The sequence below is a fragment of the Alternaria rosae genome (genome assembly GCF_020736505.1).
Source record: "Alternaria rosae strain MPI-PUGE-AT-0040 chromosome Unknown BKA58scaffold_1, whole genome shotgun sequence".
In the NCBI taxonomy this organism is placed as follows: Eukaryota; Fungi; Ascomycota; class Dothideomycetes; order Pleosporales; family Pleosporaceae; genus Alternaria; species Alternaria rosae.
In genome coordinates this window covers 5,531,755-5,551,653 of record NW_025763570.1, presented here as the reverse complement: position 1 = coordinate 5,551,653, position 19,899 = coordinate 5,531,755, and the positions used below count along the sequence as shown (strand labels likewise).

The following is a 19,899-nucleotide window of genomic DNA, read 5'->3' as shown; positions in this document are numbered from 1 at the left end:
CGGGAAAGCCAGAGAAAGGAGAAGGCGACGCATCCGCTTTTATATCTTCTGTGCCGCAGGCTTTTCTTCGGAGCTTCCTGTGATACTGGGCGGTGTTTTCTTTCTTCTGAACATACGGTACATTATATTGCGACTACCGACCCTGTCTTCCCGCGTGCGGATCAACGCCTCTCTTCAACCTCACAATGACGGAACCGTTTCCTCCCCTCAACGGCGCACTGCCACATAACACGGGGGTCAACGGTGCCGCAAGACGGAGAAGGAAATCTAGTGCGCTTGGTTCCGATGTACCTGGCGATGTCGATGTACCGGCGCTCGCAACACACCGCACGAGCACCCCGCCGCTGAACAGTCCGACGAGCATGGACTCGGTGAGTTACTTTTTCCTTACCCTGACACCGATCAAGTACTTTGTTACGGACCAGTGCCAAGGACATTCGCTAATAACGTCTCCTAGAAACCAGAGAAATCCGCCCGCCGCTCCAAACGACGAACAACACGCCGCTACCTCTCCAAATTCAAGCGCCAGTGCATCCGTCATACCTGGCTGCTCCCCCTCATCATCGGCCTCACAATCGTCACCCTCTACCTCATCTACCCCTACGAGTCAAACCCGCTGTCCGCCTGCCTCTTCCTGTCCTACCCGCTCGCACGCGACGACCCGCTCATCCCCGCCCACGTCCGCGCGGACCCCAATGGCCCAGTTCACTACGGCAAGGGCGGGCGTGATTTCGCTTTCGTCGGTTTCTACATCATCGTGCTGAGCTTCACCCGCGAGTTCTGCATGCAGCGACTCATTCGCCCGATTGCGATTCGGTTCGGGATCAGGAACAGGGATAAACAGTCGAGGTTCATGGAGCAGGCGTACACGGCGCTGTACTTTGCGCTGTACGGGCCGTTTGGTATCTGGATCATGAGTCGCACGCCTGTGTGGTACTTCAACCCTATTGGCATGTATGAGGGCTTTCCGCACCGCACGCACGAGGCGGTTGTCAAGGCGTACTATCTCCTTCAAGCGAGTTACTGGGCGCAGCAGGCGATTGTGCTGTTGCTTATGCTGGAGAAGCCACGGAAGGACTTTAAGGAGTTGGTTGCGCATCATGTCATTACTGTGAGCTTGATTTGGTTGAGCTACAGGTTTCATTTTACGTACATGGGAATTGCAGTGTACATCACGCATGACGTGAGCGATTTCTTTTTGGCTGTAAGTTTGCGATTCTCTCCAACTTCAAGATTGGTTTACTAACACGATCAGACATCCAAATGCCTGAACTACATCGACTCCCCCATCGTCGGCCCCTACTTCTTCGTCTTCATGGTCATCTGGGGCTACACACGTCACTACATCAACCTCAAAATCATCTACTCCATCCTGACCACCTTCAAAACCGTCGGGCCCTTCGAACTCAACTGGGAAACGCAACAATACAAGTGCTGGATCAGTCAGTACATTACCTTCGCTCTGCTCGCATCGCTGCAGGCAGTCAACCTCTTCTGGTGGTTCTTCATCTGCAGGATCGCGTATAGATTTTTGGTGTACAAAGATGCGGATGATGATCGCAGTGAGTATGCGCCGACGGATGAGGAGACTGAGGAGAAGGAGAAGTTGATCAAGGAGGATGTGGAAGTCGAGAAGGACATGGACAGGATTGAGGAGGCGCCGAGTACGCCGGCGAATGGCGTGCCGGGGATGAGCAGTGGGGCGGATAGTATTGGGTCGAGGGTTAAGCAACGGAAGGGTGGGAAGTCATAATGAGGGATGAGAGGGGTGCTAATGGGATGAAATGGGTGATGTTGGGTCAGGACTGGAAACGGGGTTTAGTGATGGGACTGTTGCGCGCTGGACAGATATTCGACTGCCTAAGCATTGGGTGGAGTTTGTGTATAGGTATTTTTTCTCTGATGCGTACGTGAGAACGCAGTTGATGAGTATTTCAAATATTGATTCATTACATGATCATAATGTTGCTTGAACTCGTTGGTCTAGAGTTGCACGAGGTGTTCACCGTCGCGACTTCCTCCCCAGTGCGCCTCTGCTTCCCTCGGCGACGTCTGCCGGAGCGAAGACCCTGAGCCGCATCTCTGCACAGCGACCCTCGAAAGTCATCTATCGGCGTTGCCGCATTCGTATCTTCCATGGATTATCAGGGTCGTTTGCTGACATTGGGCTGTCGCGATGGCGATTGCTGTGCTGCCCTCCTGTCGATGACGTTTGCAGGCGTGCGCGGAATTTGAGCGGCTTCTTCTCTCAGCGTACCCTCGGAAACCGCCTTTCACGATTATCACATTCGGACCAGCCACGGAACATGGGTCTTATTTGCTGACACCGCCCATATCTAAGGAGGATCACTGTGTGGTGGTCCGCATGTGGGCTAGCGCGGCTGGGGAGTCATCTTCGTTCCACGGATGGCTCAGTTGGTGCATCCAGTCACCACCCCAGCTTTTGCAGCGATGGTATCGCTCCGGCGGAGGCTCCTGATCGATGCGTGAAATTGCGCTGCAGTGAGGTACCTACAATGGTTTGTTGCAAACAGCCCTTCTTGCCCTCCCACCTCTAAAAGGCCCACATTCTGGAGAGAATATTGCGAAATTGCTGTCAACAATTATCGATTTATACGATCCATCTGCTGTTATTGACTTCGTTATGTACTATTGAATAGAGTGTACTAAGCTATAGGTTTCACTTGGACAGGATCTTATTGAGTACCTGCCTTAGCTTCTTCTCACAGTCGTTGGGCTGTCCAACAGACCTCCAAGCGACGAATCTATCAGGCCGAACCAAAACACATCCGGTCTCTCCCACTCCACTCTTCCGATGCCAGTCGCGGCGAATGTCAGTATATTCCAAGCCATGCCCGATGCCATAACTGACCATTGGAATGCCCGTGGCTTTACGAATGTTTTCCGCCGCAACCCTCCAAGCTTGCCCACCAACTCCAACCAGCAAGCAAAAGGAGCCTTTCCCAGCGAGATCAAGTGTTGATTCCAATGTATGGCGCGAAGCACCATCGAGCCAGACATGAGGTAGTCGACTGCCGGGATATGTGCTGATCTGCACCTCCACGATGGGGTCGCCCTCCAAGGTAGGCCTGGGGCTGTCCTCGTCGTCCAGGTATACAGCATCAGAGGTGTACCACTGATTGTAGGCCATTCCGAGGCTTTCTAGCTCCTGCCTCTTTTGCTCTAAAGCCTCTTGGAGCCGCACTCGACGAGCTGAGCCTGCAGCGGTCGCCTGCGTCAGCTCTTCCAGCTGCTTAACTCCTTCTTCGGGTGAAGCAGTCATTCCCAGCGCTTCCCATATCTCGGAATTGGCGCGAATTTGGTTGTTGGACTCGCGCACAAGCTTTGCGCCGACTGGTTGCCGCTCCGTGTTATACGACTCCAAGAGATTGGGGCCAGCTAAGCCCTTTGCGACATACGCGACTTTCCATGCTAGGTTGTACGCATCTTGAATGCAAGTGTTGCTCCCCAAGCCAAATGTGGGAGGGTGACGGTGAGCTGCGTCACCGAGCAGGAAGACATTCTTTTCGCTGTTTGAGTATTCTTTTGCAACAGCTTCGCGGACGGTCCAAGGGTCAATCTGCAGGACCTTGACATCTATATTTTCGTCTCCGACAAGCTCTCGGAAACAATCAACAAGCTCAGGGCTCTCTGTAGTAAGTCCTTCGAATGGATTCGTGCCGCCAGGTCCAAAAGCAACCATGACCCATTCGTTCCATGGCCGAACCATGCGCAGGTGAGCAACGACTCCAGGGAAGGTCTTGCGGTCGGGCTTGATCATCCAATGGAGGCCGGCGTACTGCTTCTCCTTTAAGAGATGACCGAGTTCTGCGCGAATTAGAACATTGCAAGCCTTGGGGCCCCCTGGAGTGATCGAGAAGTTGAAATTGAAGGAACGAGCTATCTGGCTTCGCCCCCCATCTGCACCGAAAAGATACTTGGTACGGATGTTGAAGTGCCGGTTTGTTATGTGATCTTGAATAGCACAGAGGTATCCTATACCAAGATCATCACTGATACGCTCCACCTTGATAAGTTCTGTCGAGAAGCGATGTTTAAAGTTGTGATGAGAGGCATAGCGGAGGAGAAGTGGTTCGATGTGGCGTTGAGTCAAGTCGACGTATTCGCATGGAGTCGTTTCCTTCACTCGACCCTGTTTATAGCAGCGATTAGTCGACAAGCCCCCTTCTAACTGGTCGGTATTCTGTTGAGCTTACCGCACTGACTGGCATCTCCTGCCATGCCAGGACTCTCCCGTACTCTTTTTCTCCAATCAAGTTTCGGGAAAATCGCATGGATAGAGGGGTAGAGCCACGAATTGCCAGTCTCAACCCTTCATCCTCAAGATCGATGTCGCGGAGACATTCTAGATGAATAAGTCATGTTTCGGCATACGGAACACCTCTAGGGCTATCTTACCGAAAGCAAAAGGATTAAATCCGTGAGCTCTTGGTGTAAAGGCAGTAGAAGAGTCTTTCGATATCACGAGCCCGCTTAACCCTACCATCTTTGGGTCAGTAGTCATCCAATAACCTTGAGATTAGAGATATTCGTTACCATTCTGGCCCAAGAAAGATGCCAAAGCTGCTCCAGCCGGCCCAGCTCCAATGATCAAGATATCTGTTTGGACCTGAGACCCCATGCCCACTGATTGGATGAAAGGGGGGGGGTGGGTTGAGAAAGGAGTGAGAATGAACAATTTAGCCAGAGAAAAAGTATCCTATGCGATGCTTGACGCTATGCACTTGAGCAGCAACGCATTATATGTATAGTGTTGTCTCGAAGTCTGGCTATACTTTAGATTACTGTAAAATGTTGAACCTAAACATTGCCTCACTTCTCGCGTCTTCGGGACTTCGGTGTGCCGAGCTCGCCTGGTTCCAATTAAGCGTTTATTCAACTGCAAGGTGAGCTACGCGTCAAATAAAGTGACACAAGGAAGCAATCTTTCGCTGGTGGTAATGCGCTTACAGTCCACCGACTCTCGCTCTCGCTCTCACTCCTGCGACTAAAGGCTTGGTAAAATGCTAGCTTGTTGTATCCTCACACTTGTCTGGCCTTGGCTGGGCGCTGTTTGAACCATCTCAACCTATCGGCCTTCTCGCGTCTTCGAAATGTCCGAGCACCCCGAACTGACAGTCGACTTACTTGGCACTTCACAAGAGCATCTGACTTCTAGTCCCACGCGCTTGCTAACGTGTTCCACCACTCATCCGCCAGCCTCACCAAAATGAACGCCACTCTCTACACAACAATGACAATGCTACGACAGCAACGTCCCCTATCGCCTTAGAAAGACTGTAGACTTGCCCTAACTACTATTGCGATCAAGAACAATAGAAGATTACGCGTCTACAAGGTTGCGAAGCTATATAACACTCTTCGCTCTACTCTCTAAGATCGCATCGTGGGCAGCCTACCACAGGCGACTACTAACGCTCGAAAGAAAAGCGATCTATTTATGAAGATCATTCTCTCGTACAGTAGATCCAAGACCTTGATTGACGTGTTCTATCAGTAAGCTGCGCAAACACCGCGGAACGCCCGCGAGAATAGAGGCGCAATCTACGCTAATTCGAAATCGCATGCAAAAGCACCAAGTGTCATCACTAAGTTCATTAAATGAGCATATTGGGCAGCTAAGTAAAGGGGCTCAGCAGATCGCTTATAATATAGTGTTAGTGCAAGTGGAAATAGGCTACCTTCGAGACGCTGTTAACATGCTTACAAAGCGCAAGACTTGCAAAATGCGGTACGTACGCGCAGAGGAGATTTAAATAATTGGTGACGTATCTAAATTAATTGCTAAAAAGGACGGTGGTAGGCGTGAGGACGGCGAGACGACTGCGAAGAGGATGCGCGTAGAGAGGCGCTGCGGCCGTTGCAGCAAGGTTGGGCACAACTCCCACACTTGCAGGGTAGAAATAGAGGATGCAGATAATAGCGACACTTCTAAACAATACTGTAGTATTGCGCACAATATAGTAATCTGTTGTAGTGTTGTACTGCGTTGCTACGCGTGCGCTGCGATGGAGTTGGGGTGGCCGCTCGCTTCTGAACCACGTTGTACAATGTGATCTATATGATCCAATCGCATCTAAGGCCATCCCAGGAGACCAAGCGTAAGGTCCTGCGAGGACTGGAGCTGCTTCTTTTTGGCCTTCAACTCGTCCACGTCCCAGTTTGACCAGACAAATTTGCCACTCAAGAATTCTGCCTCTGGACTGACGATCCAGACTGCAAAGGAAGCTGGTAGTTCGACTACATTGCATGTTAGCACAGTTTCCGCTCAATCATACAGATATAGTAGACGATTGGGCAACTTACTGTCATCAAACTGGAAATCCAAACCACCCTCAGAGCTTTTCTGGTACATGTCTGTCTTGATAACCCCCGGGTGAATATTATGAACCCGGACCTGCGGGTTCTCGAAAGCAAAATATTCCATCAACCTAGCGGCTGCCAATTTGCTTACTGCGTACCCACTGTTTGCCGGCATGGGCTCAATGTGACAACCACCAGTTGAGACATGTACGAATGTCGGTTTCTCGGCGGCGTAGTTAAGGAAAGCTTTGGCAAGGTTAAGGGTTCCTTTGACATTGATTGTCATCCCCTTGAACCATTCCTCAGGATCTGCTTGTGCGATAGGCTTCGTGTCGGGTAAGTAACCTGCGTTACCAATGACTATATGGATTTTGCCCAAGGCTTTTGAGGCGCCCTCAAATGCTTTGTTGACCGCGTTGGCATCGGCGATATCAGCAGTTTCTGCATGGACTGTCACGCCTGCATGGGCTCGCTCTATCTCTTGTTTGGTCTTCTCGAGGCTGGCAACAGTCCGTCCAACAATAGCGATCTTCGTGCATCCAGAAGTTGCAAATGCATGGGCTATGCGGGGTCCAATACCAGAACCACCACCTGTGATGAGAACGACCTTTCCTGCCGTGGAGAGATCAGGGCGAGAAGGGTCGATACTGGGATAGGTGGCTGTGTGGAATGTCTTCGTGTAGGGTGGGAAGGCCATTGCTGTTGAATATGCTTTGCGTCGTAATGTAATTCAGGAACGAGTGGAACGGTCTGTCTAAAATTGAGAGAAGTCTAAAGGATACTTGAGAAGCGCATGGATATGTATGAACGGCTTTACATGTGAGCGGAGCTAACTAACCTTGTCTCCGGAGCTTCGAGCATGAATGTAGTAGCTTCTAATCGCCGTTGAATCGCCGTGCTACGAGAGCCAAAAAGAAATTTCTGCTTACTTACCAGCAGATGCTGCCAAGGGACTCAAGTCTTAGCCCAGGTCAGCCAATTCATATGTCATAGTCAAGCGATAGACCTTCGAAGGGGAAAAATAAAGAATGCACGGCAAGAACATATTTACAAAGAAGGCATTGACAGCAGAGAGACGGGTTAAAACACCAAAAATTAAAATGATAATTCCAGCCAGAGAGAGTTGAAATTCTCACAAGAGCACAATGAACTAGACAGAGTGTAGAGTAAGGACTCGACTTGCATAACGGCAATGCTTCAATCGTGGATTAGATATGTCATGACGTTGCTGCAATCGTTCTCGCTCTCGCGAACATCGTTCTCGCTCTCGTAAAGTTCGCTTCCGGGTAGCGTCGCGTCTAGTGGGTTGCGGCGTCATCTTCTGCATTTCTCGTTGGTCACTTTTGAGCACCATCATAGCGTGACTCGTTACCGAAAAGTGAGTTGTAAATCTCAAAGAACGCCGATCTGGCTCTTGAACGCTCTTACGCTTCTTGCATGAACATATTACGAGATGTGTAACGTCAGATGTGATCTTGGCAGTGTTGGTTAGCTCGTTCAAGTGATCGGCTTGCCCGTGCGGTACGTGATGAGGAAGTTGTTACGTTGGTCGTGTACTTTAATCCCGAGCGGCCTTGAGGTGCCCTAAACTCCGGGAAAGAAATTAGGATATGATCTTGCAAAGATATTCGTCTGCTGGCTATGTCCTACTGTGGAACTCATCCCGGATCACCAATATATATATAATACGCTCCTCCTCAAAATAGTAAAGCTACGTTTTTCTTCTCTCTACCTTTCAATAATTATGCTATCGCGAAAGTTGGTTGTTCTGCTTTTGGGAGGAGCATTGGCAACGTGTCTACCAACAGACCGGTGTGAAACCCAACCAAACTTCGACGTCGGGCTTATTGATGTCATCCCAACCATTCCTACTTTCGAAAACCTCGCTGTCCGAAAAAATGGCGAAGTCCTTATCACGTCTGTTGTCTCTTCCTGGCTACACCAAATCTCACCAAACGCTAGCTATCTGCCTATACCTATCGCCAGAATACCCACATTCACAGGTATACTAGGCATTACCGAGCTACAGAGGGATTTGTTTTACGTCATCTCCTCCAACATGACTGGGACTACCTGTTCGAACTCTGTCTGGGAGATTGATCTGCGCAACGTCACCGTTACACCCTCTGGCGACATCTCTCAGCCAGCCCAGATTTCTCTTATCCAGGAGTTATGTACAGCACGACAACTCAACGGCCTGACTGGCTTGTCTACGAATGATACCACCAACCTTTTGATTTCCGACTCGGCGAACGGTACTGTGTACAAACTGAACGTCAAGACCGGAGATTACAAGATCGTTCTGGAAGAGCCGGAGTTTGATCCTTTGCCTGAAGGTCTACATGTCGGAATAAATGGCATTCACGTTCACGACGATGCTCTATATTTTTCCAGCTTGGACCAAGGGCTCTTTGCTAGGGTTCCAATATCCCTTGCAACTGGCTTTGCTACTGGCGCGGTTGAGATTCTTGCGACGAACATCACCAACGGAGACGATTTCGCCATCTCCCCTCAGGGCACGCGTGCTTGGATAGCTACAAACGGCCCTAACGAAATTGTCGAGGTCGACATTGCAAACAAAACTCAGCGTATCGCGGCCAGTAGTCCTTTCCTAGGATCCGCATCATCGATAGCGCTTGGCTATTGGCAGTCAAAGGAGGTTCTATACGTGACTGGTGGATTAGCTGTTGGGATATCTACTAGTAAAACTCGAGGCCATCTCGCTGCAGCTAGATGGAATTGGCATGGAGTTTGAAACCACTCTTAGTATAAGCAGAAATTAGGGCTTGTTTTTTCCTTTATTTAGGTCTTACTAGGTAGAGCTTAGCTGCACAAGCGTATCGCAGGTCTTCGATTGACTGCATAGAGTGTTTTTTAGAAATAGAAGTAACTATTGCTTTAGAACTCTGCTTGTGAAGGTCGTTCTTAGATAAACTATCTACCTTTCTACCTACCTACCTCTAAGCAACTACCTGGAATTCTACTAGAATTTTAGAATCTAAGCGGAAGCGGTAAAAAGCGATAGGAAATAGAGGGTAGAACTCGACTTTAGAGTTCTAGCACTTAGACTTAGCTATCTAATATGATGTAAGATATCTATATGAGTTATTTTATGTAGAATTGCTTCGCGCAAAAAACTATATCATGCCGGAAATTGAAGGTCCATTCTCACTCGCAAGGATCAATTTCTTCGCCGTTATGGATCTCATACTCGACGTCTGGAAGGAAGTCGCTACACATACTATCGATCCAAGCAACTAGCCAGACTACACACACCTCCTCATGGACACCTTCAAAGTGAATCCCGTGCATGTCCATATACCGTGGCGAATGCTGCAAAGGAAGCGTGTTGAATGTGGCATCAGGTATTTGGAGAAGGTCAGAGAGCATGTGGATGTTTGGGACCAGATGTACCCAGGTCAATGGAGAGGCTTGCGAGAGGAAAAGGGATTGGTATTACTGCGCGATGCGGTTGTCAAGGTTTGCGGCGATGAAAAGGTGGAGGACTTTTTGTGAAAGGATATTTGAGGCTTGGGCGTGGTGATCATAGAGAGTGGTCTCAAGATTCGGTGATAGTTTCACATGTTGAATGCATCGATCTACCAATATTTTCCATCTGAGTATACGTGTCTTGATCATTCAGCTCCATGTAGTACCTAGATCTCTTTCGACTAGTGGATTGCAAAGATGGGCTACATCGTGTCAAAGATGCGACATTCTGGAGCCGTGCGAACGAGGTGATTTGCGCTATGGACCAGTTTTACAAAGCCTACAAAAGTAGTTCAGGAAAGCTCTACCACGACGAAGTTGCTGCTCTCACATGGAAACTCAGGAGGAAGTTGATCGCGTTCACATCCGACAAGACGTTTGACCTTTGTTCGCAAACTCTCTGGGTGATGGGGAGTTACATGTCCGCAATCTCGGATTTCACGCTCTTCGTGTGCCTTCAACATCCTTGACAAGCAGGCACTATTTGGTGCGACGATGTATCTCTACAATATGTTACGACAGATTGGCGATTGTCCCGAGATTCCGATCCTTGATTACTTCCGCACGCTGTTCAAGGATGTCGTATTCGCAGGAAAGCAATTTCCAAAGATGAACTTTTGCAACATCTCTGAGCTGTTCTGTGGAGCGAAGATCTTCAGCCAAACGATTACACCGCACACGATGCTTATCACTGCCCCAAGGAAGAACCCCGCCATGCTAATTGCGCAAAGCAGCGGATGTCTATGGGCACGATGGGCAGTTCGGCATGTGATAGCTTCATCACCCTCTACACGCCCAGCCCAGAATTTTGGGTCAAAGTCATAGGCGATCTTAAGATGACTCGAAGAATTGATAAGGGCCTAGGCTTGGACAACATCTTTCTTAGCTTCCCGCCATGGGAGCTTATTCGTCGTGCACAGGACGTAATCCAGCCGGAGTACGAAGGCGACTTCCCAATAGCTCGGGTGAACTGCTTTGTAGTCTTAGATTCTTGTACGAAGATAATGCTCGAGATTGCTGCTCGCTTCAAAGAAGTTCGGATATGCCATGTGGCTGCCGCAGCTCCATCGTATTCACGAAATGGTTCAAGTGATTGAAGCGCTGAAGGTTAGTATCCCTTCAGCGATAGCATGTGTCCGCCTTACAATGTACGACGTCATTGTTAGGGAACCTGCCGATGTTAAGCAGTGAGATGATAACCCGAGAGACCCTCAATGGCAACGATGTGAGAGATCATCATGAAGGCATGCGGAGGGAAGAAGGTTGAAGACTTCTTATGGAAGAATGCATGAGCGGAGGCTTGTCGTGTCTTCCTGACGGTAACGAGAGAAGTCGATGATGGACACTATGTGTACTCATAGTGTGATTTGACGGCTGTCGCTCGGTATCGCGTGTGGAAGTAAGTTTGTAGAACTGAATGAGTAGATTCCGATGAACTTGGTGATAGTGACGACCTAGGGTTTACGGCCATCGTATGTATTACAGCGGAAGGTGATGACTGCACGGCAAAGACGGAACTATTGGAATGCATGGGAATAAGACAGTGTAGGCTAAAATTGTTGTCGAAATGTTGTTGAGGCTGGGGGTGGCGAAGGCAGGTTAATTCTCGGTAGATTCGTCTAGAAGGCCGGGGGTGCGCCGCAGTGCCGATCTCATAAGCAGGGTCTTTTGCGGCTTGATGCGAAGTAGGGCCGGGCGGAACTCGGAGAGCCTCAACCTCAGTCGCATTCAGTCGCAATACATTGAATGCATCATCTTTGAGACTTGCTACCGTGAGTTCAGCCCTCGTGATGCCAGGGCCATGACTTCGTCAAAAAGTGACAGCTACCCCAGACTTCAGATTTGCTATTTCCGCACCCGACCCACTCACGTGCTGGCGGCCAAGCCTATCTCGACCTGGCACATCCCTGCACGGATCGCTCACCGCCCCTAAATTTTCTGCTCGCGCCATCTCCGGCCTCGCCTCCTTTCTCGTCAGCCCTGTCAACACCTTCCCCAGGCCCACTTTCTTTATATAAACCGTGTTCCGTGTCTGTGTCCTCTTTCTTCCCCGCATTCACTCGAAACTACGAATACCCACGTTCACTTTCATTGAAGAGGATTTACTGTACGACGACTACTATCGTTTGTTTATACGTGTCATCACAGAGATTACTCACGTCGCCACTTGTCATTACTTAAAGTGCTGTTTCGACTCGATAATTCCACCAAACCTCACACTACATCAACAAATATGTTCGCACGCATCGCCACCCGCGTCCCCATAACCGCTGCCTTCGCCGGCAAGCGCATCGCACCCGCCACCATCCGCGCCAACTCCTCCAGCTCAACCAGCAGTGCAGCACGCGTCATGGAGATGGCTGCGCAGGCCGAGCGCCCAAGTACGTCATGAAAAGAAAGAAATAGAAACAAAGAAAGTGTTCTAACATATTTGCCAGCTGGCGCCGAAGCCGCCGTCCCCGTCATGTGGGCCGCCTGCGGTGTCCTCACCTACGCCGCGTGGAACCGCATGAGCGAGCGCAGCGCGGGCGAGAACGTTGAGAAGCTTCTCATCGTTTAAGCGATGTTTGACGGATTACATACTTCTGCGATACCCCCGACACCTTCTTCCTCTTCTTCGTCGATGAGCGATCGCGACGGCGATGACGGTCATTACCTATACATGCGAGTGCTCTTTGGCATAGACGTATAGACCGCGTGTAACATAGCATGGCATCTTGCGATTGCTTGTTTGGTTTGCGGCATATAGATCGTGTCTCCTTTTCTTTTGGTTGGGTTGGATTGGATACTGGTATGGCATGGATATGTCTGGTCGGGATTTTGGGATGGCTGCGGCCAAGGATTCTGGATTATGGTCGACGGCGTTCGACTTTGCGCATCAATGCAATATGGTCTTCAGGGTTATCTCTTTACATCATCCTCTGCCAGGTTATTTTTTGAGTCGCGCATCTTCACACATGACGATGTGAGCTAGGTGCGCGAAGAATTTTCCGCGCTCGCAGTATCGTCCAAGCTTCTACTTTTCGAGTGAAAGAGAATCTCAAACGCGGAGATAAAATGATATGAGATGGAGGAGATGAACGCGAGACCAGATTTCCATTTGATAAAGTGACGATGCGCCGAACCTATGCAAGTGAACCAGACGTTGCGCCGCCCATCTGCCCAAGATAGCCCCATTACCCATCCCGTACATGAAGTTTTGCCATACAAACATCTTACAAAAAGCGTACAAGAAACATACACCCCATCTCCATCCGCCCAGCACATCCTACACCCTCGCACTCCTCACCGCACTCCTGTTATGTGTCGTATACCCATTCTGCCACCACTCGCCCGGTGCCTTCCCCTTGGCCTTTGTGCTAGCGTTCGCGCGCTTGTACACCTCTTTCCAAGGATCACTCACAGCAGACTGCTTAGCCATCTGTTCAAACTGCCTGACTTGTCTCTGAATCTCGCGATTCTCTTGTTCAATGTCCGAGACTTCGTTGCCGACCGTACTTCCGCTCTTGCTCTTCGTCTTGCTAGTGCTGCTGCGCGGCGCTGGCGTTGCGCGTAAGGGCTTAAGGATATCGCGGAGTTCCTGGTCGGAAGAGGAAATTTGCGCTTTGAGATACGCCATCGCTGTTGGATCACCTACTGCATCACCTCGAGAGAGTGTGGTCATGATCGGCGTTCGTGGCGTAAACGCATGTGTATATTTCTCCGGCGTGGGCATATCGGCCTCGCTTGGAACATGCTTGGGATCAAGCCGTGCTTCCTCGCCCTTCTCCAACAGCGCCATAATATCCAGACTCTCACCATGCGGTATCCTCTCCTTGTTACTCGGCGTAATGCAGTCCATGTCAACCTCTTTCCGCAAGACGTGATCGACGTCGACGGCGGAGAAGTAGGCACAGGATTGGGGGAGTTCGTTGATGCCCATCTGTTGGCTGAACATTGCGCGCGTCCAGACGTTGGCAACCTGCAGCGCCATTGCCGCTTTGTACCGATCTTCTTCTTTGACGAGGTACCGGATTTCGTCGTGGACGGTTATGGCCAGGCGAGCGTCGAGGCCGTAGCGTCGGGTTAGGTAGTCCATGGATACGATGAGAAGGTGGAGGTAGTCGACGCCGGAAGACTGAATCGCCCAGTTGATTCGACTTGTCATGAATCCGCCTCTTGACAAGTACCGCCGTTGCAGTGCTTCAGTGATGGCGGCGCCTAGGACAGGTGTGCGGGGTCGTTCTTGCTCGGCAAAGTCTTCCAACTTGTTGAACACGAAAGATTCGGTGCCGCCGCGCCAGAAGGCTCGTTCGTGGAGTTGCTTGCGGTTCGTCTTCTTTCCTTTTGTGTTCTTGTAGAGATCGTCTGCTGTATTTGTAGTCTGCTCGTCTGACAATGAAGGGTTGAATTGGCGGAGGAGGGTAGACGCAAACTTCAGTCCTGCGCCGTAGATTCGGCCGTAGTTGAAGACTTTGGCGTCGTTTCGTGAGATACCCAGAATGGCGGCGGTCCGAGAATGTAGATCTGTCCCTGCTGCCTTGGTTCCTTCAAGTGTCATGAAGCCGACAGCGTTACCGCCGTGGAGTTTGAACGTCGCGTCGCCGATCAAACTAGCAATCCACAGTTCCTGCGAGTCAACATCTGCCCCAACGAAGCAGTATCCTTGGGGTGCTCGTACCATCGACTTCAGCTCTGATCCAACCCGATTCTTTTTCGCGTTACTAGCCGTGAGCCATGTGTTCTCGACTGATCTCCGTGTGATAGTGCCCATGGGTATGATCTGTGGGAGGATGAAGCCGACCTTCTTTCCAGCGCCTTTTCCAGATGCAGATGCGAGTTTTGGTGCATTGGGTACTTCCTTGTTGTAAACGACCATCTGCGACATGATCCTGTCTCTTGCACTGATCCAGTACGAGCAGGACGCGTTCATCTCCAGTGCTTCCTTGGCATACGTATACTCTGATCCCAGCTTCCCCTTCTCGAAATACTGCAAATAGCCCTTGGCGAGTGGGTTGGCGCATCTTGCGAGCGGTCCGTCTTTGTGTGGGATCTTGTAGTAGACATACTCGCTGTCATCCCTAAGCTTCAGATTCTCTTCTTCCGACATGTCCAAGACCTTCAACCCTTTGTCATCGTAGGCAAAGGCCTCATCCACGGGAACCTTGTACGTCCATCCATGAACGTCCGACCACACCAGAGGATTTCCATCCCATGCCAGCTTCAACAGAATCGGCGTGATGCGTGTTCGTACGGTGAGAGCCATCGGGGCATCATTCTTGGCGAAGAGATCCTTGTACCACTTGGGCATGCCAGGCTTCTTCTGGCGAGCTGCCGGTCGAGGTGGGTCACCCTTCTTCTTCCCCTTGACCATCTTGACCTCCTGCCCTGACCAGTCCAACTGGCTCAACCAAGGGTCATTCTCATACACCTCCGGCTGCTCCTTGACCTCGAGCGCCTTTTCCGTCAACGCCACCAAGCGCTCCTTGACAGCATCGTCGAGCTGGTGATATGTCGCTTCGGCGTTGTTGAGATACGCATCCCACGTTTCGTTGACAGGCAGGATCTCGGCAGCTAGAAATCGCAATGCGGCAAAGCTTACAGGATGCGGACATGTTTCGAGGAACAGCGGAAAGACCTTTTGATATACACGATGCGTGATTTCTACATCAGCAGCACAGTAGGAGAGCAGGTCATCCAATTTATCCCTTACGCCCGCACGATCGAGCTCACCAAAGTACTCTCTCTGCGCCTTGTCGAGTGTGATGTTGCAGTGAAACTTGGCCACATCCCGTAGTGAGTTGATTGCGCTTCTTCCCATCCACAGCTCTTCCTCGGTCGGAGGAGCCAAGACCCCGGAAAGACCTGCGTTCTCCTCCGACGTAGCTGCCTTGTCCTGCTCCTCTTGGCTTTTTCTATTCTTCATCCACGACGGGCGTTGGCGCGAGCACATGCCGTTGGAGGCTACATGGAGGGACATGGTATCGACAAAGGCGTTTTTTGATTGAGAAATATTGTACTCTTCCGCTATCCTAGCTCTGTCGTAGCCAATGTTGTGTCCGACGACGACGCGGGGTGTTGAGGTATCGCCCAGTGGGATGAGGTGGCGATCTGATTTGGACTCACCCAGTAGCCATGGCGATAACCAAGCGTACCAGGCGGTAGGACTGGCGGCACAAGCCATGCATGCGAACGACGTCTCTTTCCACATGACTTCGGTGTCGAATGTGAGCATCGTCTCATCTGGCGCATCCACGGCCTCGGTGGTGCCGTCGCTGTTGTACCTGGTCCAGCCGCTCCGTCGCACCCATCTGGTTGGTTTTGGCGGAGGATTCGCCCATGCCAGTTTCTTCGCCATGCTCAGGTATGGTTCCGCCGTGTCCATGCCCAGCTTGTAGAAGTGCTCGTCGAGGCTGGTCCCTTGCAGTTCAGGCAGGTCGAACCCAACCGGCGGTGTCTGGTCCTGGTTCTTGCCGAGCAAGTCATGGCGACTGAGGTGGTCTTGGGATAGTGCGACAAGTTCGGGTGGTGGTTGGGTGCTTGCGCCGGGGAAGACCTGCGAGTGGATGTGCGAGGAAAGGTGCTGGACGCCGATGGGACTGAAGCGGGCTTCCGAGGGGACACTCAGACTCGCCCTTGCATTACTACCGTCTGCATCCGGCGACTGTGTGGGCAACGGGACTGTGGCGAGACATCGTTTCGGGGCGTTGGCGAATTGTGATTGCGCATGGACGGGTCGCGGTCGGGCGGCATTGGCGGCAAGGGAGCGACATGAACAGCGCATCGTCAGACTGGTAGACGGCGGTCACTGCATGGCGTCGGAGTTTAGAACTGTCGTAGTTGAGGTTGCAACTCGGTGTCGTCATGTTCAATGTCTAGTCCAACCGTCAGAATCTTGGCGCGCGATGCAGTTCCCCTCAGCCCTACGCGATGCATGATACAGCACGCCCGAGCCGAAGGGCGGCCGCTGCTTTTGCGTCACCAAGCCCCCGGGACTGCGACACCATGCCCAGCCCTGGAGCTACTGCCATGGTGAAGGAGCACGTTGCCCTTCCTGTCCTGCCCGCCATCTCGGCCTGCGCTTGCCACCACCATGTCGGCCGACCGCTCTCCCAGGGACGACGATGACATAACCCACCCACACGACGACGCCAACCTCGACACCCCCGATAGCCACCACCACAACCACTACTCCCCCGAAGCTTTCGACTTTGGCGAGCTGTTCGGCCACTACAGCGCACCCGCCGACGAGGGCCCGTTCGACGACGTGTACCGCGCCCCGCCCGTGCCCTACTCCACCGGCTTCTTCGACCACATCCTCAATCCAGCCGGGCTCGACCACGGACGATATTCACCCTTTGCTTGGCGCCCGTACAGCCCATTCACCGGAGAGATGCCGCCCACCACACGCGCACGCCCACAGGGCTCACGACCTGACCGTCTCGCAAATGGCTACGTCGACCTCACAAGCGCCCCCGAATCACCGCCGCGGAGAAGGAAGCCGCAGTCGCCCACCCCAGGCCCCTCGGCGAAGCGCCAGAAGCGGGACGATGGCTCAGCTACGGAAACCAAGCAGGAGAGCGCCGAGCCTGAGAAGATCGAAGAGCTTGACCTGACGGAGCAGAAGACGCCGCTGCAAGAGGCCCTGCAGAAGCAACAGGAGGATGCTGTCAAGGCGCAGGCAAAGCCAGAGGAGACTGTCACCACCTTCAACTCGTTCAACTGCGTCATCTGCATGGACAATCCTACAGATCTCACAGCCACTGCATGCGGTAGGTACAATACATACCATCTCAAGTGTTTTACTAATTGTTCAGGCCACCTCTTCTGCCACACCTGCCTCATGGAAGCCCTCATCGCCGGCGAGAACCGAACCGGGCCTCACGAAACGAAGCGTTCACAGTGTCCTGTCTGCCGAAAGACCATCAGCCGGAACAAAGCGACGGATGTTATACCTCTGCTGCTGAAGAAGGGTCTGGCTACACAGCCAAGGAAGAAAGTGGTTGCATCAGCTGCAGCACCCGCACCCAAGGTAGCTTGAGCACTTGGACTTCACGATGCTTCTTTTGCTTTCATCTTTTTTGATGTAGCCCCGGAGACCGTAAACTAAGCCCTCCTAGCCAGTCAAGAAACTGCCCCAACGCCTACCTCGAACCACTACGCGTCGCACGAGACGGGAGGACAACGTGGAGTGGGTGTGAGAGGATAGAATGGACAACGCATGAGGGGGGAAATACTGGGGGTGAGACGGGAGTGGACTGTGATGAGAAGTCAGAGCTGGTCACGTCAGTTACTCCACCAACTCGCAACTGCTTCACGAGCATGTTGATAGGCCGGCTGTCTACGGACTGCATATGCACTAGCGCCATCACGATGACGTAGCCAAGTAGCTTGCATTACCGCATTACTAGATTACAGAAGAAGAAAGAAGTCCACATCCACTAGGTGCTCCTGCCAACTCCCAACGCCACCCCTCTACCCCTCCGTCCCAGTCAATTCTCCAACTATCCCGTACCACAATACCCATCATGTCAGACCCTAAAAACACCTCATCCATCGCCATCCTCGGCGCCGGCGATGTCGGCGCCACAATTGCCTACAGCCTCATCATGAACCCTGTCGCTGGCGACATTCTCCTCGTCGACCCCAAAGAAGAAGTCCGTGACGCCCAAGTGGCAGACTTGTCAGACGCCACCTTCCATGGCAACACCAGCACGCGCATAAGAGCCGGCACGCACAAAGAAGCCGGACAATGCGACATCGTTGTAATCGCAGCAGGCGCAAAGCAGAAGAAAGGCGAGAGCAGGACGGATCTAATCGGCCGCAACAAATCCATTCTCGAATCCGCAATCTCAGATATGAAACCGTTCCGCGAGGACACTGTACTATTGTTGGTTGCAAACCCCGTCGACGTGCTCACCTACTTCGCCCAAGAATACTCCGGTCTACCCAAATCCCAAGTCATTGGTTCGGGAACGTTCCTCGACTCCGCCCGTCTTCGTGGTATCCTCGCGTCTAAAGCCGAAGTCGCGGCGTCTAGCATCGAAGCGTACGTCCTAGGCGAACACGGCGAATCTCAATTCGTAGCCTGGAGTCTGGCTTCCATTGGCGGCGTGCCTCTCTCCTCCGCGTTATCGTCCAAGCAATCAGGAGCGTTGGATAAGAACGCCATTGCCGAGGAAACGAAGAATAAAGCTACCTCCATTATCGAGAACAAGGGCGCGACAAATTACGGGATTGGTGGTGTGGCGGCGAGTATTTGCAAGTCTATTATCTTTGATGAGAAGATTGTAAGGCCTGTTAGCACGTATCAAAAAGATTTGGGGGTTTGTTTGAGTATGCCGGTTGTGTTGGGGAGGAAGGGGGTGGTGAGGGGGGTGCAGATGCCGTTGGATAAGGAGGAGAGGGGGAAGTTGGAGGGAAGTGCGAAGGCGTTAAAGGAGGTTATTGAGGCTTAGGGCGATGCGTTTCGGGGATGATGGGTGGAGTGGAGCGGTGGTGGTGGGGTTTGTGTGTCAGCTATCCGATCCTTCGGGCTGAGGGGATGTAGAAAAGGACAGCTTTTGTCTACTCTCTTCTACTTTCCTATCATCCACTTCAAAAAGGTCTTTTTCCAAAACCCAAGTCGATTTTTGCCATGGCTGCGTCTTCCGTACTCCTCTTCTACCAAAAACAAAATTATGGCAGCTCATATTGTCTCCCAGAACTCCTCTTTTCCAAAACTTCGGTAGAACCAGCACACTCGAGAACAACGCTCTCCTCACCAAATGTGGACTGCTTCTCCAGAGATTCTAACTCCTTCTTTTCAACACCACCGTTGCTCTAAATCAATAGCAAGGAATCTCATGACTGTGGTGCTTCCTCGTTTCCAAAATCCGCGTGAGTACAAATGAATGACGCTGTTCGTCGGCGTTGATTTTCATTTCTTGCCAAAATGCTTGAACATCTTGAAGTATGGGAAGAGAAGAACGAGTGCTTGACTTTTGGCACGTGAACGTGGGCGTGTACATAAAGCTGAATGTCTTCTACCTCTCTCTTCTTCATCACACATCGCCTTCGTACTGTCGAAAAGAGGTACATCGAAATGTACATGTCCGCCTCTTTCTT

The 19,899-nt window shown here is 51.5% G+C and overlaps 8 protein-coding genes across 8 annotated transcripts; 5 read left to right on the top strand and 3 right to left on the bottom strand.

The window, feature by feature from the left end:
- Window positions 1–185: 185 nt before the first annotated feature.
- BKA58DRAFT_305316 (TLC domain-containing protein) lies at window positions 186–1,753 on the top strand (the record flags this gene model as incomplete). Its single annotated transcript, XM_046167058.1, has 3 exons — window positions 186–371; window positions 458–1,204; window positions 1,256–1,753. 3 exons carry the CDS (start codon window positions 186–188, stop codon window positions 1,751–1,753), a joined length of 1,431 nt encoding a protein of 476 aa, XP_046032301.1.
- Window positions 1,754–2,607: 854 nt separating this feature from the next.
- BKA58DRAFT_465236 (FAD binding domain-containing protein) lies at window positions 2,608–4,777 on the bottom strand. Its single transcript, XM_046174952.1, has 4 exons — window positions 4,558–4,777; window positions 4,420–4,500; window positions 4,218–4,366; window positions 2,608–4,153 (listed from the first exon to the last, which is right to left on the bottom strand). The coding sequence occupies exons 1-4, from the start codon at window positions 4,640–4,642 to the stop codon at window positions 2,681–2,683; spliced, it is 1,788 nt and encodes a 595-aa protein (XP_046032300.1). The 5' UTR covers window positions 4,643–4,777; the 3' UTR covers window positions 2,608–2,680.
- A 1,320-nt stretch (window positions 4,778–6,097) lies between these two features.
- On the bottom strand, window positions 6,098–7,021 carry BKA58DRAFT_397604 (uncharacterized protein; the record flags this gene model as incomplete). Its single annotated transcript, XM_046171434.1, has 2 exons — window positions 6,098–6,261; window positions 6,328–7,021. The coding sequence occupies 2 exons, from the start codon at window positions 7,019–7,021 to the stop codon at window positions 6,098–6,100; spliced, it is 858 nt and encodes a 285-aa protein (XP_046032299.1).
- A 1,047-nt stretch (window positions 7,022–8,068) lies between these two features.
- BKA58DRAFT_397603 (uncharacterized protein) lies at window positions 8,069–9,079 on the top strand (the record flags this gene model as incomplete). The annotated part of the gene is made up of 1 exon (XM_046171433.1): window positions 8,069–9,079. One exon carries the CDS (start codon window positions 8,069–8,071, stop codon window positions 9,077–9,079), a length of 1,011 nt encoding a protein of 336 aa, XP_046032298.1.
- Window positions 9,080–11,896: 2,817 nt separating this feature from the next.
- BKA58DRAFT_36189 (uncharacterized protein) lies at window positions 11,897–12,492 on the top strand. Its single transcript, XM_046168797.1, has 2 exons — window positions 11,897–12,194; window positions 12,252–12,492. Exons 1-2 carry the CDS (start codon window positions 12,047–12,049, stop codon window positions 12,371–12,373), a joined length of 270 nt encoding a protein of 89 aa, XP_046032297.1. The 5' UTR covers window positions 11,897–12,046; the 3' UTR covers window positions 12,374–12,492.
- Window positions 12,493–12,917: 425 nt separating this feature from the next.
- Window positions 12,918–16,731, bottom strand: BKA58DRAFT_36184 (DNA polymerase family A-domain-containing protein). The gene has a single exon (XM_046168794.1). It carries the CDS (start codon window positions 16,574–16,576, stop codon window positions 13,082–13,084), a length of 3,495 nt encoding a protein of 1,164 aa, XP_046032296.1. The 5' UTR covers window positions 16,577–16,731; the 3' UTR covers window positions 12,918–13,081.
- On the top strand, window positions 16,732–18,077 carry BKA58DRAFT_36185 (uncharacterized protein). The gene is made up of 2 exons (XM_046168795.1): window positions 16,732–17,564; window positions 17,610–18,077. The coding sequence occupies exons 1-2, from the start codon at window positions 16,886–16,888 to the stop codon at window positions 17,831–17,833; spliced, it is 903 nt and encodes a 300-aa protein (XP_046032295.1). The 5' UTR covers window positions 16,732–16,885; the 3' UTR covers window positions 17,834–18,077.
- Window positions 18,078–19,607, top strand: BKA58DRAFT_448196 (lactate dehydrogenase/glycoside hydrolase). Its single transcript, XM_046174270.1, has one exon. The coding sequence runs from the start codon at window positions 18,321–18,323 to the stop codon at window positions 19,248–19,250; it is 930 nt and encodes a 309-aa protein (XP_046032294.1). The 5' UTR covers window positions 18,078–18,320; the 3' UTR covers window positions 19,251–19,607.
- Window positions 19,608–19,899: the final 292 nt, after the last annotated feature.